The sequence below is a fragment of the Martes martes genome (genome assembly GCF_963455335.1).
Source record: "Martes martes genome assembly, chromosome: 6".
NCBI classification, from domain to species: domain Eukaryota; kingdom Metazoa; phylum Chordata; class Mammalia; order Carnivora; family Mustelidae; genus Martes; species Martes martes.
This window is the reverse complement of record NC_137893.1, coordinates 88,001,615-88,018,740: the sequence shown is the minus strand read 5'-3', so window position 1 is coordinate 88,018,740 and position 17,126 is coordinate 88,001,615. Positions and strand designations below refer to the sequence as shown.

The 17,126-nt window shown below is 57.4% G+C and overlaps 2 protein-coding genes across 2 annotated transcripts; one reads left to right on the top strand and one right to left on the bottom strand.

Annotated features, from left to right (window-relative positions):
* Positions 1 to 212: 212 nt before the first annotated feature.
* On the bottom strand, positions 213 to 7,208 carry PRICKLE4 (prickle planar cell polarity protein 4; the record flags this gene model as incomplete). The annotated part of the gene is made up of 7 exons (XM_080805911.1): positions 213 to 747; positions 1,206 to 1,410; positions 1,967 to 2,170; positions 2,457 to 2,594; positions 3,277 to 3,384; positions 6,468 to 6,965; positions 7,173 to 7,208. 7 exons carry the CDS (start codon positions 7,206 to 7,208, stop codon positions 386 to 388), a joined length of 1,551 nt encoding a protein of 516 aa, XP_080662037.1. The 3' UTR covers positions 213 to 385.
* Positions 6,812 to 16,499, top strand: FRS3 (fibroblast growth factor receptor substrate 3). Its single transcript, XM_080806610.1, has 7 exons — positions 6,812 to 6,874; positions 8,487 to 8,630; positions 10,289 to 10,377; positions 11,299 to 11,485; positions 13,792 to 13,953; positions 14,750 to 14,907; positions 15,176 to 16,499. Exons 3-7 carry the CDS (start codon positions 10,312 to 10,314, stop codon positions 16,088 to 16,090), a joined length of 1,488 nt encoding a protein of 495 aa, XP_080662736.1. The 5' UTR covers positions 6,812 to 6,874; positions 8,487 to 8,630; positions 10,289 to 10,311; the 3' UTR covers positions 16,091 to 16,499.
* The last annotated feature ends 627 nt before the right edge of the window (positions 16,500 to 17,126 follow it).

Here is a 17,126-nt window from a genome sequence, read left to right as displayed (position 1 = left end):
TACGGTCGCCGGATGGCGTCCCACCTCCGGCTCCCTCTAGGCCTTGGGCTGGCCAACCTGGGCACCGCCACACGTGGCCTCTGAGTGATCACTTCATTGGCTCAGAAAGATGCTGAGGATGGGACTGTCCCTGGGGGGTGGAGGGGTGGGCATAGGGTTAGTTCCGCAGGGGATGTGAAGCTTTGGGAGGTGGGGTTCCCCAAGAACGTCTCCGTCAGAAGTCATAGATTGCGCAGGCTTAAGAGCGAGCACTCCAAGTTTGTGATCCGGCCGCCTCTCCCAGGCGTGCCCCAGATTGTGTTTAGTCCAGGATTTTTATAGGAGGAGGAAAACCTCGCTCTTCCACCTAACATCATATCCCCTCCCCCTTCTCCGGGCTGCGCCACTAGCAAATGGTGCAGTGCTTCCTGGAGGTGTCGCTGTCCCCAGCCTGGAGGCTTCCGGGGGTCTTCCAGGGACCGGGAAGTCGCTGGCCTAAGAAAAAGCCTTCGGGTTCCGAGTCAGAAGAAGAGGAGCAGGTGGGGCAGGGGGCGTCCTGCTTGGCATCGAGGGGCGTCTCCAGGCGGCCCCGCTCCCGCCCTTTGGGTGCCTCCGCCTCGTCCCCAGCTCGACCCTCCTGCTCCGGACTGGATCGAGAGGTTCCCGGACTGGAGCGGGAGGTAGCGGCGAGGAGGGCTGCCCGAGAGATGGTAGCGGCGTCCAGCGGGGCGCAGTCTCCCTCTTCAACTCTACCGAGTCTCGCCTCCCCTGTTCCGGGCCGGGTCAGTAATGCCCATCTCAGAGCCGGGAGTCTCCCTATCCCGGATCCGAGCGGGGCGGGCCCCAGAAGCCCGTTCCAGTTGGGGTCCGGCCTCCCACCCCGCCCCCGAGCCGTGCGCGCCGCCGCCGCGGCTGCGACACCTCTCCCGGGCTCCCCCGCCCCTCCCCGCCGCCGCCCACCAGAGGGCGGCCGCGTCCCCAGTCCGGGAGCTAGTCCCGCGCCGCATCCCCAACGGTGGCGAGGGATGGGTTCGGGAGGCCCTTGGAGCGCTCCGGCCAGGGACGCGCGGTGAGAGCTGCGGGCCCCAAGGCTCGGGTCTGGGGGGTGCGGTGGGGGTACGGGACGGCGTGGGACCGGGGCGAGGGTCCCAGCCCGGGAGAATCCCCTCCTCAGCCCAGCCCAAGCCGCTGCCCCATTCCCCTTTGATCTGCACCTTCTCCCTTACCTAGCGAGGCCCTCCCTTCCAGTGCAAGGGCCTGGCTCCAGCCGGCATCCGAATAGCGACTCTCAAAGCAGCTGGGGCAGCAAGGGCCGCCCCCCGGCAAAGCATAACGTCCCCCGCCCAAGGGCCCAGTGCAGTCCTGGCAGCAGAAGTGGTTTTCGTGCCAGCGCCGTCCCTCCGCCTCAGTGCAGCGCCGGGAGAAGATCAGCTGGGAGAGGGAGGGAGAACAGCTCATTCATTCATTCATTCACTCATTCATTCACCCAATAACCACGCCTTACACCCAGTTAACCCTAAAGCACGTCTACAGACATCCCATTTGATCTACTCAACCACTCTCGGTTGCAGGGAGGGCTGATTGGCCCAGATAGGATCTGGCTAGCAGGTGGCACAGCCTGAAAAAGTGTGACCCCAGTTGCCTGGACTCCCAACCCAGGGTTCCACAGGCCTCTGATGCTGACATTATGGCAGGTCCTCTCCTGATAGGGCACAGCACTGGGGACCCGGCAAACTGAGACCAACCAATGTCTGTCCAACAGTCCCTGCTCTGGAGAAATTCTCTCAGCCCAAGAAAAGGGGGGGACTCTGCTTGCAGTGGGGGAGGGCACAAGGCAACAGGTCCCCATCCCCAGAGCAACAGGGAACAAAAGGTCCCAGGCTGGTTATGAGTTCTTCACTCCACGGTACTGGCAGAGTTGTCCCCTTATATCCTGCCACTTTGGACCCTGGGCAGCCCCCTCCAAGCAACCCTCTTCCGGCCGTACCTGGTCACAAGCTGGGCAGCGCGGTCGCAGCAGCTCTGCGTGATGACGGCCACAGTAGAGATGCCCGTTGTGGTAGAAGTAGATGAGGTTTATCAGGGCCTGGCCGCAGGCCTGGCAGGCAAAGCAAGCCGGGTGCCAGCCGCGCTGCTCTCCTGCTGGGGCTGCGAACACTCCGTACTCCCCGGGCCTCAGTCGCTCCCTGCACTGCCAGTCGGGGCGTGCTGGGCTGGGCAGAGGCCCCAGCAAGCTCCTGGCTTCCCTCCTGGCTCTTCCATCCCAACCCCAACCCAACTGTTGTCCCTAGACTCCTGGCAAGCCCACCTCCACTGCAGGCCCCACCAAGAACCCCTAAACTTGGCTTCTCTTTTTCAAGTGTGCCAAACTGTCAATCCCCAGCCCCCTTTCCCCCACCTGAGTCCCTGGAGCTCGCCCCTTCTGCTGAAGTGTGAAGGCAAAGGGGAATGAATGGGGCAGGGGGAACACCACATACCTTCTCACAGGTGTGTTCTGCCAGCTTGGGAGATACCCTGCAGGCCACCCCCTGTCCCAGGGCCTCCCTCCTCCGCTGGGCACAGAAGAGCCGCAGCTCGGCCAGCTCATCCTCCCCAAGGGCCAGGCAGTAGCGCTCCTGCAGAAACAGGCCCCCACTGAGACTGGGAGAGCCCCAGCAGGCAAGACTGGAGTTTGACTAGGGAGAGGAGGCTTAGCTGCTAGGTCAAAGGAAGGTTGTAGAAGCTCCAGGAGATAACACAGAAGGGCACTGAGAAGGAGAGGGAGAGACGGAAGAGATATGGAGGAAGTCTACCCCAGTCTCACCTCCCCCAAGGAATGGCCACCACTCGGGTCCTGATAGCCCACAGCACTGAGCCCTGTCACCACAAATTTAGAGCCTTACCTGCCATGAGGTGGCACTCACTATCACTTTCCATTGTTTTTCCAATTTATTCCATGTTCTCCTGTCTTGTCCCCTGCCCCCCAGCTCCCCAAACTGAAGTGTAAGGCCTTAGTTTGGGCACACATAGGGTCTCAATAAATACTTAACCATACTCTCTACATTTGTACATTCCATTATCGGTTTCAAAAGTGGTCCATGTCCATTTTCTCATTTGCTCTTCAGCTAAGCATTGTGGGCAGAGCAGATGCTATTGCCCCCATTGTGTAGACTTGAAAACTCAGGCTGGGGACGGGGGATGACTTCCCCAATAAATGGCATAGCCAGCCCAGGTCCTAGACCCATGTCCTCTGGCTTCTGGACCCACAGTAAATAGAGGGAGGCGACAGATTGGAACGCTGGAGAGAGGGGGACCCACATCACTGTCCTGTGGAGGCAGCTGCTGCAGGAGGATCCGAAGCTCAGGCCAGTTGGAGGCCCCGTGGGTGTCCAGGCCAGGGATCCCCAAGCTCAGAACTTCAGGACCCTGAGGAGAGGCAGGAGAGGGGTGGCTAGGTTTGCCTTGCTCTTCTTTCCTCCCACCTCACTGCCACCTCTTCTCCAATCTGGAATGACTTCCAAGCACCCCCTCTTTCCAGATCGAGACAAGGACAGCTGACCCACGCCTGCATCTGTGGTCTGATTGAGGCAGGTTGGGGAGGTCCCATTCCCCAAAATGTATCCTTTCTTATGCTTTAAATGAGCTCCCTTTACTCCACTGGGGCCAAAGCCTAGAGTGTGCTTTGACAACACAGACGCCCCCCCTGCCCCACGCCAGGAGAGGTAACGTGTCTTCACGTGAATAAGTTTAAAGTCAAACCCCCACATCCCATCTGGAGGGGGCTGTAGAGACAGGGATTCCTGCAAAGAGAAAAGGGCCATGGGAGGCTGGGCACAAAAGCTACCTACCTTCCAGACGGTGGAAGTGGGAGGAGGGCTGTAGGATAGAGGGCGTGTTGGTCTCAGAGGGAAGGAAAGGGCTCCCAGTACCTGAGCAGAAGTCCCCTCAGGGTACTTCTCTGGCAAGTGCCTTGGGTCACTGTCTGAGTTGGCCGGTGGACCTGGCTCCTGAGGGCTGAGGCTCTCCCCTTGGTGGGGCCAGTCAGAGTTTAGAACTGACATTGGTGACAGAGTCTGCCCAGAAGACAAGAACATCTTCCATTTATCGGTCCCTTACAATGTGCCAGGCAGTGCCAAGTGCTCTGCAGGAATTATCTTCTCCCATCCTCCCAGCAACCAGATGACGTGGGCAGTATTCTGCCCATTTTACAGATGCTACACTGAGGCTCAGGGAGCATAACTGAGCCAGGTCTTGAGGCCAGGCCTTTCAGCTCTAGAGTTTCTGAAGCTCATATTCTGGGGTTTCCCAAGATCGGGAAGGAGGAAAGAGGCGGCCCACAATGGAAAGAGAGGGCATTCCACTTTTCTAGTGAGCCTCTGCGCAGACTGGCCCCTTCCCCGTGTCCCCAGCCTTAACTCCACCTTTCCTCACTGTGCGCTGAACACTCCAGTGAGCCTGTGTCCTCCACACTCCCAACTCAGACCCCACTTTTCCATCTGTAGACTCAGGCCAGGTAAAAGGACCACGTCACCAGGAAGCCCTTTTCAGCCCCTCCAGCCATACCAGCTCTCCCTTTTCTGAGCTCCAGAAGGAAATACAGTCTGCACCCTGAGATTTAGTACTAATGTTTCTCTTTGTGCCCTGTGCCTGTCTCAGTTCCTCATCTAGTCTCTAAGCTTGAGGACAAAGGAAACTCTTGTGCTTCTGGCTTCTACCTATAGCAGCAATTTCCAATTCCACTGGATAATTCCAAATACCTCTCTTCAGCCCTCCTTGGGGCTGGCCCTAGCAAGAACACAGTATCTTGGGGGGTGAGGGGGACTACTGAAGTACAAAAGGGATGGGCCCTGTCCTCAAGGAGTCCAGTGGGTAAGACAGAGATGACACCCGGCAGAATGAGGCTGGGGCTCTGGGCAGGTGTATACAGCACCTCAGGAAGAAAAAGAACCAGAGCAAACTCTTCTATAAAGTTTTACTCTGTGCAAGGGACTATACTAGCATTTTACACAATATAATGCATCCTCAAAATAATCCTATCAGATAGTTTCTGTTATCCCATTTGATGGTTGAAGCAAACAGAGGTTAACTTGCCTAAGGTCACACTAGGAAGCTGAGGGATGTCCTAGGGAGAGGTTGTCTTTGAGATCCCGGATGGATTCTGACAGCAGCTGGGCACAGGAGGGCCTGACCAAATCCCAGGCCTCTAGAAGACGGAGCTGTGGAGTTGGGAACAAGGTTTCAACTATAACAGTTACATTGCTTCCCAGCCCTGAGCACCACCAACCCCCCCTTCAGACATTATGTCCCACCCATCCCTGCTTCCACACCCATTTGCTTCCTTCCTAGTCTGTCCCTCTGGTCAGTTTCCTGTGGAGAGCAGCCAGGATGAGCTGTTCACATTCAGGGCCAAGAGTAGCCACGTCCCTTAACAGTACTGCCCCTGCTCCAGGCAGCAAGAGGTATTTGGGAGAGTGTCGGGCACACGACAGGGGCCATCTGGGACCTCAGAGTGGATTTGCGCCCTCTCTTCCAGGTTATAGTTTGTATGAAACTGCCGCCCCACAAAAACGACGTTCAGAAATTAGCTCTCACCCTTCACCCTTCCATCCCCCCACCTCCACCCAGCACTGGACCAGGTCTTACTAACATACTGGATTCCTTCAAGAATTCCTCACCCCTCAGGGTTGAACCTCTTCTCTCTGCCCCCAACCCCCACCCCGCGCAGGTGCAACGGGGCTCAAGAGCTCTACCTTCCCAATCCACCCCTGCCCTCGAGGGCAGAGCCTGCACGGCCCTAGGGACTAGGGAGGTAAAAGGATGGGAAGGTTTTCCGCGGACAGTGAGACCGAGAAGTGAAGTGTCCGGTCCCGCGGAGTGCCTTCTCGACAGATCCCCAGAGTTTTTTCTTGGACTTCCCCGGGAGTCAGTTGAGGTTCCCAGTCTGGCTGCTGTCAGTTTACGGGAGGGAATGGGATTCTGCTGGGGTCTCACCCTCGCTGCTCGCCCGCGTCCGGACCGTTCTGTACAGGCCCAGCCGTCGGGCCCCCCACCCAGTCCCCACCCCGAGGCCTCAGCGCCCGCCTCTGCCCGCCCCGGGAGCGCGGCCCTTCCTCTCCCACGCCCCACCGCGGCCCCTGCCCGCCCCTCCCGGACTGGTAGAACGGGCGGCTCGGGCGGGGCCTGGAGTTGCAGACTGAGGAAAGAATTTGGGGGTTCCCAGGGTGGAAAATGTGCAGGCTCCACTGCCCTCCTCCCCACTCCCAAGTTTGTAGCGCCAGCACCGCGCCCCAGCCGGCACAGACACCAGGGAGCCGCGGTGGTGCCGGGTCTTCTACAGCTCACGGAACAGAACGCCTTTCCCAGCCAGCAGGTACCCCCCGCCCCGGGTCAGGTCTCCTAGCCCCGCCCCTCTCTGGGTGTCCTCACCCACGCCCAGTCGGTCCCCAGCCCTTTTTAGGGATCCGTCGTCTTGCCCTTCTCCCTTCTGTCTCTTCAGGCCCTTCCCCGACCTTTTTCGCTTCTCCCCGACCCGAGTCCCTTTTCTGATCCCGGGAGTGGAAACCACTTGTCCCAGCTCTGGTTCCCTCCTCAGCCCCGCCCCGCGCTTCGCGCCCCGCCCCAGCCCCGCTCCGCCCCGCCCCCTCGGGGGCGAGCTCCTCGGCTGGCCCGGAGCGCCCTCTGGCGTCTGCGCATGCTCCCTGCTCCCGACTGCAAAGTCCTCCAAAGGGACCTTCTAGGCTGCGCGCCGGTCGCCCCCGATCAGGTCCGCCCGCCCGCAGCGTCTCGTTGGTGCTGCCGGTGACCTCCGACCCCGCGGCTGCGGGGCGGGGCGGGGAGGCCTTGGCTCCGGGCGGGCGGCGGCTGCTGCAGCGGGACCCGGGAGCGGGGCCCGGCGCCGCCCGGGCCGCGGGGCGATGTGAGTCGGGGCGCGGCGGGGCGGGGACGAGGCGGTTCCACCGAGGCCGCACCGCGCCGCGCCACAGTCTCCGCTCCCTCCCGAGGAAGCCCTGGGCGAGCGGGCGGTGGAGTCCCGGGACTGGGGGCGGGGATCCAGGGACGGCGCGCGGCCCCGACCTCCCCCCATTGCTTCCCGGTGTCTATAGAAATTCCCCTGACAACCCCGCAACCTGAATCTGTCTCTCCTCCCCAGAACCACCCCACCCCCACCCCCGGACACACCTTCGCTTGTCCTGGAGCCCTTGGAACCCCCTCACTCCTGCGAATTCTGGTAACGCCCGCAGAGCCACCATTCTCCGGGATGCCCCCAAATGCTTACAGAGCTCTGCGATTCCTCTGATCCTGCGTATGCCCCATTCTCCCTGCACCATACTCAAATGCAAAAAACTTGCCCACGTTTTCCCGAGCCCTCATATATTTGGGGTCCCTATAACCTACCCTGACATCTAATCTCCAGTCCACACCTATCCCAGACAAGAGCCCCTTCCTGTCCCGACCAGTGTACCGCCCCCCCCACCCCGAAGTGTCATGATATGTTCTGATATCTTAAAGACAAATGAAGGGGACAGAAGAAGGTGCAACACCCTCCCCAATCTTGCACCCTATAATTCTTGGTTTCACCCTGACTCCCTGTTGGTGACTCAAGCCTCAGTATTTTCCTAACTGCCTTCCTTTAGGCTGTGCACACCACCCTCAGCCTGCTTCCTTCTAGAGAATAAGCCAGGACAGGAGGGTGGGGGTCCTTTTATCTGGGAAGTTGTACGCGGAAGTAGAGCACAAGGGGCCCTGGGAAAGGATAATTGCTTTCGAAAAGCGGGAGGGTGGGATTTCAAGAATCTTGGAGGTCCTTGCTGGTCAACTTCTCCACTTCAGATCTCTGAAATTTTGATTATTATTAGCACATATGTTAAAATTGTAAGCCTTTCAGCACTTGGGAGACAGAAAATCTGTCAGGCTTCCAATTATGAGATTGAGGGAGCTTATTAGCTTGTCCTGAAAGAGGCAAATGTCCATTTTCGTGACCTTTTCCCTATATACTTACTTCTAGAGGTTATTTAAGCAAGAAGCCTCACTGTTTACAGATGTTTCCCTTGAAAACTAAGGCCTTGAGGTGGGAGGTGGGGATTGCCTTTCCAGAGTTTCCCAGATACTTCGTGGCCACAAAACAGACTAGTATATTGGTTTCCCGAATCTTAAGCCAGTGTTCTTTCCAATACATCACAGGGTCCTTTTGAGAAATCTCTCTGTAGACTTAAAGTTCTCTGCAAAGGTAAGGTTGTAGCTTTGGTGTTGGTTATAATGGGATTCAGGTGGGTTCTAGAGGCAAGTAAAAGGCTACCTCAGACTTGAAACTCATTGCTGCTAGGGGAGTTACTCCCTCTTAGGGCCTGTGGGGCTTGGAATCTGTGGCCCCTTTGCCCTTGATCTCACTTTCTTTGTTGTGTTTCTGTCCCATTAGGACCTGGGACAAATATCCAGGTGGTCTGGACTGACAGCAAGTGAGTTTCATTAACAACTGGGGTGAGGATGGAAAATTTCCACTAACCTGTGGTCTCTGTCTCCTGTGCTAGGTGAGCCCCAGGTGTGTCCCAGAGGGATCCAGGTGACTTCTCTGCAGACTACTTGCCATGATGCCCCACCAAGAACAGGGGGAATAAAGTGGGGGACCTTCCCCATGCCCCTCCCATGGTCAGCTCCCCAATGGCCTGGGTGAGGTGAGAGCTGTGTATGGGAGGCACTTTTCTGGAGTTTTCCAGGTTGGGTGGAATGGGAGATACAAGTCAGGATTGTTTAAGGCTTTACACATACAGTGGGAGTTTTGGAAGGATATCTGATCTTACAGATTTATTTTTTTTTAAAGATGTATTTATTTTAGAGAGAGAGAGGGAGCACAAGCAGGAGGGGCAGAGGGAGAGGGAGAAAGAGAATCTTAAGCAGGTTCCATGCCCAGCGCGGATCCTGATGCAGGGCTCGATCTCATACCCTGGGATCACAACCTGAACTGGAATCAAGAGTCAGAGGCTTGGGGCGCATGGGTGACTCAGTGGGTTAAGCCTCTGCCTTTGGCTCAGGTCATGATCTCAGAGTCCTGGGATCGAGCCCCACATCGGGTTCTCTGCTCGGCAGGGAGCCTGCTTCCCCCCCTCTCTTTGCCTGCCTCTCTGCCTGCTTATGATCTCTCTCTGTGTGTCAAATAAATAAATAAAATCTTAAAAAAAAAAAAAAAGAGTCAGAGGCTTAACCCACTGAGCCACCCACGTGCCCCGTATAGATTCATTTCTCTCTTCAAGTTGCAGCCCCTTCTGGTTGGGATGGATCTGTGCGTTTGTTTGCTCCCTTGGGTCACTCCAGCTTGGTGGTCTCCTCTCCATTCTAGACAGAGGCCCAACTGTTGCGACATATAATCCAAGTGCGGTAATCCTGGAGGGAAAAGCCAGATAGTAGGGTCTTGGATCTCCCCTTTAGACAAAGAGAAGCAACCTGAGCATTTGTTTTTTTAAGGAAGAAAGACTTAAGGTTATAAAAAAATGTGCTCTGTTACAAGTTCCATCTTCTTACTGTATCTTTTGAGCATGATGTGATGCCTCATGGAAGAGAACATCAAAAAGATAAATTTGAAGTAGATGTTGGGATGGTAGTGAGGTAAGAAAGAATTTGGGTGATGTGGGAAGGGTTAGGTGGAAAAGATGGAAAAAAAAAAAGAGGAAGGTCCAGGCCAAAGTGTGGGGGACTCCCAAGTTACTAACAGTTTCTGTGCTGAGTCTGGATGAAGGCCCTGAACCCAGCTCCATTTGAAGCAAATCACTTCTTCTGGTCCCCTGCCCTTTTTTTTTTTTTTAATTTTACTTATTTATTTATTTGAGGGAGAGGGAGAGATAGCATGAGTTGGGGGAGGAGCAGAGGGAGAGGGAGAAGCAGAGTCACGCTGAGCATAGAGCCAGATGCAGGGCTTGATCCCACAACCCCGAGATCATGACCTGAGCTGAAATCAAGAGTCGGATGCGTAACCAACTGAACCACCCAGGCGCCCCTCCCTGCTTTATCTGGGCTTTTCCTGCTGCCCAGGCTTCCCTTCCCTTTCAGTACATTAGTCAAAATTGTCCTCACTTCTCAAGGTCCAGATCAGATGTTACCTCTGAGAAGTCTCTTCCATCCCTCTGTTAGCATTAATCTTTAACACATCCTAACTTGCTTTAATGCTTATCCAATGCATGTCTGGCCCTGGATTGAGAGAGTGAATTTCTTAGAGGAGGGACAGGGTCCTACTGTGTCCAAGAGTGGGTCATCACAATTATATGGTTCTGCCAGAGTCCCCAAAGCAGGGCTTTTCGGAGCTGACCTTGATGACCTTCTCCCTTATGTTTTCCCCTAGGGCGGACTGGCTGCTCTGACACCATGGGGAGCTGCTGCAGCTGCCTGAACAGAGACAGCGTCCCAGACAACCACCCCACCAAGTTCAAGGTACCCACAGCTCCCTCCTCTCCCGAGCTCCCAGCATGGCCTCCTGGCCTCGGGCCAACCTGTCCAGCCACCTTTCCCTCCCTAGAGAAGGTGAAGTCAAGGCTGAGGTGGTGGCCTGTTAAGATTCCTCAGGGGCCTAGGCCACTGCCCATTGTGTGGCTCTCTTACAGTGAATGGCCTCTAAAGAATGAAGAGATACTGGGATGCAAAAATCGTGCTTTTGGAACATTCACTCCTGCCGGTATCCCTTTGTTGCTTTACACATAATATTTTTTGGAGAAAACAAAAGTCTGTGTTTCTAAGTTAATATACATAAAGCATGTGTAACACACAGTAAGCCCTATATTAGCGTTGGCTTTTGGCTTTGGGAAGCTAAGGTCAGACCCAGTGGACCTGGGCAGCACCCCCCCACCTCCGCCGCCACCTCTCACCTCTCCCAGGGGAGTTCCCTCCTCACACCCAACTTGTTGAGGCCCAGCTTCTCCTGCTAACCAGAAGAGGGAGCCCTCGGCAAGGTCCTAGAGCTGGGGAGGTGGTGGAGGAGGTCTGAGTTCTGTCCCCCTGGGGCCTTCAGATTTTGAGCTTGTAACTGAACCCCATCCTCTGTCAGCGTCCAGTCCTTGGGCACAAGGCATGGACCGTTGAGGTCCTCTAACCTTGGTCGTCAAACCATCTGACCTTGGAGGTCAGCTGGCCACCCCTCCCTCACTGCCCAAGGGCCAAAGATGAGACCTAGGGAAGGGCACTTCATCCGCTGGGTCTCCTGGTGGTCATGTGGCTTTCCCGAGACCCCGGTGGGGAGTGGGGGAGCCCCGCGGCCGCCCAGCCCCCACCCCACATTGGCCTGCCTCCCAGTGGCTCAGGAACCCCTGCCCGTACTTGTGGATGCACCCACTGACCCTTCGGTTCCCTGCCCACCAGGTGACGAATGTGGATGACGAGGGGGTGGAACTGGGCTCCGGGGTCATGGAGCTGACGCAGAGCGAGCTGGTGCTGCACCTGCAGCGGCGTGAGGCTGTCCGCTGGCCCTACCTCTGCCTGCGGCGCTACGGCTATGACTCCAACCTCTTCTCCTTTGAGAGTGGCCGCCGCTGTCAGACGGGCCAGGGTGAGTACTGTTCCTGCTATGCCCTGGCATGGTGGCGGGAGGTCAGAGCCCTGGGGACCATGGGGACGCCTGCTGGCGGGGCAGGTGTTACAGGGGTGGTGACCAGGAGCGTAGAGCATGGCAGTATGGAACTAAGTGGACTCCCAGGTCAGTGCTCTCTGTCCTCGGGCATGGCGGCTCCGGCCTGGGTCTTTTCATGGGGGCGTTTGTTGCAAGGCCCGTGGGAAAGATCCAGTGCTCTCAGGCTAGGGCCCTCCTGGGAAGGCAAGCGGTTCCTCCATCCTCTGTTACTCCAGTTTCGAGGGGACCTCTTGTCCCCTCTGTAGGAACTAACTTTCTGCTGAGTCCCTAGGTCAGGTACTCTGGAGCCCATGAATAGTGAAGGGTTAAGCTGGGAGCTCTGGTCACCTTGGGGCCACCTGGCTTGGGAACGATAGGCTTGGGGAGGCCGGGGTCTTGGATCTCTGACATACAGAGGAAGCCCCAAGAGGTTCATCTTTGTCTGCTGTCACCTAGAGTGTGATGTGTTCTCCCTTCCTCCCCTTCCTCCCGGCAGCCGGGGGTCAGAGAGTAGTGATCATTCCAGGAAGTCAAGGCCAGGGCCCGCCACGGCTTCTTGAAGGAAGAGCATGGTCTGGGCTTCTGTCTTAGGACCCAGACCTAAGCTCTGCAGAAGGAGCCCGGCCCAGGCTTGCGTGAGGTGCTGCCAGGGCTGTGCCTGCGAACAGGCTTCTCTGACGAGGCCACCGTCCCAGCAGTGAGTCTCTGATATGCTCTTGGCTGGGAGCCTGCCCCCCACACACATCGTCCCCTTTGGGCTTCTGCGGCAGAGGTGCTTACACTGGCTGAGCAGAAGGAGGACAGGAAGGAGCTTCTCGTCGTGGTGTTTTGTCCACACCTGAGATTCCAGAGGGGCAGCCCTGGGCCCCCACATCGGCTTCTCCTGAAACTCCAGGCTTTCCCATCTTCTCCTCGCCCTTAACATCCCTTGCCAGAAGAGTCCTCCCTCTTCTCCTCCCCTCTATCCTTGCTGTCTCATTCCTGTAAACATCAGCTGTCCTGTAGCCCAGGCTGCTTTTGTTGATCTTTGTTGTGGGTCTGTGCAGGTGCGCGCCCCACGTAGCCTCGCCTGAGTGCTGGGCCCTGCTGTCGCCGGCATGGGGTATGCAGAATCCCAGGCTGGCCCCACACCCCGGGGGCACGTTCGGATCCCTGAATCGCAGATACTCAGCCCAGGCCGGGACCGTGAGCTGCCGCCTCAGAGCCAGAGGGGCTGTCAGAGCAGCCGCACTGAGGGCCTGGCTGTGGGGGTCCCAGGCGAACCTGCCCATCCTTCTTCCTTTCTGCACCAGAGTTTAAGTTCCGGGAGGTCACTGTCCTCTCCAGGGTAGACGTTCTGTCTCTGGCCAGGCCCTGGACTAAGTGCGCAGTGAGCAAGCAACGAACAGGACAGACTCTCCGGCCTTCAAAGAGCTTGGACGTGGTTGGGCATTGAGCCGAGGGTGGGGCTCGAATTTCTCCAGGGAGCAAAGGGCGGTAGGCAGAGGGAGATGGAGCCAGCGTGGGGAGAGGAATGGTCACTCATCCGACCAGTAGTGTCCCCACCGTATCTGCAGGGAAGACCCCCAGTGGGTGCCTGAAACCACAGATGGCACCAAACCTGTATATTCTGCGTATATTTCTATACACAGTAAGATGAACAGCGATAGCAACAAGGCCAGACAATCACAGCAGTGGCCTGTGATGAAAGTTACGTGAATGTGGTCTGTCTCTCAAAATACAGTACTCTGCTCCCTCTTGTGATGGTGTGGGAAGGTGACAAGCCTATGTGACAAGGGAAGTGAGGGGAAGGACGTGGGCAGCGTGAGCTCACGGGCCGCTACTGCTGACATTCAGATGGTGCATCAGAAGGAGGCTCGTCTGCTTCCAGACCCCAGTTGACTGGGGGTCATTGAACCTTCGGAAAGCAAAACTGTGGCTAAGGGGCCCCTACTGTCCTTTTCTACTTTGCTGGTGACTTCTCCTCCCCTCACCTGTGTACCCCTCACCTCCGAACATGGTCAGGCTGTGGAGGAGTTCAGGTGAGGTAGAGATCTCTAGCCTACGGTTATGTTAATGGGGGGACAGCAGGGGGCCTTGGGCCCAGCTTCTCCTGGAGCCCTTGGGCCTTAGGGGGTTGCTGAGGATGAGGAGAGGCCCTCTTGCCCCCTACAGGCCTGGTCCTCTAGATCAGGGACGGTCCCTGAGTGTCGTTCCTCTGCTCAGCCTCTCTGGGGAGAGGAGCCTCATTTCTCCCTCTCCTTCAGGGATATTTGCCTTCAAGTGCTCCCGGGCTGAGGAGATCTTCAACCTGCTTCAGGATCTGATGCAGTGCAACAGCATCAACGTGATGGAGGAGCCAGTCATCGTCACCCGCAACAGCCACCCGGCTGAGCTCGGCCTCCCTCGGGCCCCCCAGCCTCCCAATGGTGAGGAGACCCCTCCTCGGCCTCCGCACTTGTACACACAGGCACAGGCCCAGGAAGTGCCAGGCAGGCGGGTGGGATGGCCAGGCCACCCAGCCCTCCAGGCCAGCCACCCGCCATCTGATGACTCTTGGGGATGAATAAGGCCAGGTCTGGGCCAGTCGGGTGACTCGGGCTGAGGCTGGGTAGTCCTGGGCCTTGTCGTGACTGATGGTCTGGGAGCAGACAGGAAGACATTGAGTTTCCATGGAAACAGCAGTCTGGAGCTATTTTGCTTCCTTCCTTCTGTCTACTGGGGTATACCCGTTCTACCTTTCCTGACTCGGTGCAGGTATCTTGGCTCATAACTCTCCTGGGGAGGTTCCCGTACCTTCCGCTGTTTATTCCCTGAGTCCCCCCTGAGCCCCTGCTCCGTGTTCTCTTCGAGGGCTGGCCTTTGGCAGGCAGAAGCTAGAGAAACACCATCCCTGATGTCTGGACACTTCCCTAGTGCTCACTGGCAGAGCTATAATGAGGCGAAGGGACAGTTCAGGATGGCAAGGTGGCCTAAAGTGTTTCAGCTAAGGCTGAACTGGGGGAAGTGGGGCTCCTGCTGAGCTTTGAGGGAAGGGGCAGGGTTTGAGGAACAGAGAGGTGAAAGAGATTGGGGGGTGCTGGATTAGCAGGGCTAACCACCTGGGGGGCCCGGGGAGTGTCTCCCCTCCTCCGAGGACTCCCGTGATGCCACATGTGCAGTCGCAGGTGGTTTAAGGACCCCCCCCTCCCCGTCCCCATGTGGGCTTGTCTCCTGTGTGCCCAGCTCTAGGCTACACTGTCTCCAGCTTCTCCAATGGCTTCCTTGGCTGCCCGGGAGAGGGCCCGAGATTCTCAGCACCCCGGCGCCCCTCAACGAGCAGCCTGCGACACCCCTCGCTTGGGGAAGAGTCTACTCATGCCCTCATTGCCCCTGATGAGCAGGTGAGCAAGCTGCTCCTCCCCACTGGTCTGGGTGGGGAGGAAGGGGTTGGAAACACGGCCCCTCCTAAAGATAATGGGAAGGGAAGAGAATCCATAGGGCCCCTTACTGTCCAGACAAGGGATGCAGCTTCCCTGGGAAGTTTGGAGCACCAGGAAGAGAGGGATCCTCCACCTCTTCTCCCCTGTGCTGCTCTTACGCTGTCCCTTCTGCCCTCCCCTTCTTCCCTGCCCTTGCGCTCTCCTGCTTCACTTGGACTCCTTCCTCTAGTCGCACACCTACGTCAACACGCCAGCCAGTGAGGATGACCACCGCCGGAGCCGGCATTGCCTGCAGCCCCTGCCCGAGGGCCAGGCACCCTGCCCCCCCCAGCCCGGGGGCCCTGACCCCCGGGACCCCCAGGTGTTCCTGCAGCCGGGCCAGGTGAAGTTCGTGCTGGGCCCCACCCCCGCTCGGCGGCACATGATGAAGTGCCAGGGCCTCTGGCCCAGCCTGCATGACGCTCCCCCCCACAACAACAACAACGAGGGCGCTTCTGAGTGCCCGGCTCAGCCCAAGTGCACCTATGAGAATGTCAGCGCGGGGCTGCGGCCAGGGGCCAGCTGGAGACTGAGCACGGAGGAGCCAGGTTGGAATGGCCTTGCCCACCGCCGGGCCGCCCTGCTGCACTATGAGAACCTGCCCTCCCTTCCCCCTGTGTGGGAGAGCCATGGCCAACAGCTGGGGGAGGAGGCTGGGGATGACGGAGACTCGAGGGACGGGCTCACTCCCTCCTCCAATGGCTTCCCTGATGGTGAGGAGGACGAGACCCCACTTCAGAAGCCCACCAGCACCCGGGCTGCCCTCCGTAGCCATGGCAGCTTTCCTGTGCCACTGACCTGCCGCCGAGGCTCCCCGAGGGTCTTCAACTTCGATTTCCGACGGCCGGGCCCCGAGCCCCCCAGGCAGCTCAACTACATCCAGGTGGAGCTGAAGGGCTGGGGTGGAGACCGCCCCAAGGGGCCCCAGAACCCCTCGTTCCCCCGAGCCCCCGTGCCCACCACCCACCCTGCCCGCAGCTCAGACTCCTACGCCGTGATTGACCTCAAAAAGACCGTGGCCATGTCCAACCTGCAGAGGGCGCTGCCCCGAGACGATGGCACTGCCAGGAAAACCCGGCACAACAGTACCGACTTGCCTCTGTAGGGATTTCCTCACGCTCTGCCTCGCGCTCCTGTTCCCCAAACCCACACCCCGGGTTCAAGGTTGCTTTGCAGAAGGGCACCGAGGTGGAAACCCAGGCTTCCCTGTGCTGGCTGGCGTCCCCGAAGATAGCAGCCACTGAGTCTCCTGGTCTCCCAAGCTGGGCGGAAAAGAAGGGTGACCAGGCGAGGAGGGAGCTGGGACGTAAACTGTGAAGGGTTCCTCTGATGCATTTAAGCACCCTCCCGTTTATGTCCATTTGTCTTGTCTCTCGTCTGTCTGTGTGTTCTCTTTGGTTGAAATTTTGAAACATTTTGTACCTGTTGATTTTATTTATCAGTTTATTTTTCTATTTATTGTTTTAAATGTAATTTAACATATTTATTATTAATATAATTATTTTTAAATTCTGGCTTGGTGGATGATATCAAATTCTTAGGGAGTCTCTTCTGGCATGGTTCTGGGTGGGAGTGGGGGTGGGGTGTGACTAGAGGGAGGGGCTTCATTCCGGGAAATTTGGGGGTGGTTGTGGTTACTGTGACAAGTCTGTGACCATTTCTTTTTGTCTTCTGAGAAACCCTGGCACAGAACTTAAAGTTGCCAGGGATGGATGTGCTGTCAAAAGCGACAGGAGTCCCAGATGCGGAAAGGGGATCTGGAAAGAAAACCATCCTATTGGGAACATCCTGATCCTCCTGAGTTGGGGGCAGGCTGGAGGCGGGCAGGGTTGGGGGAGGGAAGCTGTACCAGATTTACCTTCTCCAGGACTCCCTGCTGATTTACCTTCTGCCACCAGGCAGGTCCCTGGGGTTACTGATCTCCTATAACATCTTGGCCCAGAGGTCAGCACCCCCAGCACGGCTGGATCAAGGCTAGAACCTTTACACAGGACTTTGCTAAAAGCCCAGGAACAGCAAAAGGGAAACACAAGAGTGTAACATATAACCAACTCCTCTGGCTTGCCTCATTGTTTTCCCAGAGAACTGCTATCCAGGAATGGGCTCCTCGCGGCGCCTGTACCTTACCATAGGGGTGGGCC

What these genes read in the sequence shown, in the direction of transcription:
- FRS3 (XM_080806610.1), top strand. Translation starts at nt 10,312, where the DNA reads ATGGGGAGCTGCTGCAGCTGCCTGAACAGAGACAGCGTCCCAGACAAC. An exon ending in GGCCCCCCAGCCTCCCAATG is followed by an intron (nt 13,954 to 14,749) that starts GTGAGGAGACCC and finishes CTGTGTGCCCAG; the next exon opens with CTCTAGGCTACACTGTCTCC. An exon ending in TCATTGCCCCTGATGAGCAG is followed by an intron (nt 14,908 to 15,175) that starts GTGAGCAAGCTG and finishes TCCTTCCTCTAG; the next exon opens with TCGCACACCTACGTCAACAC.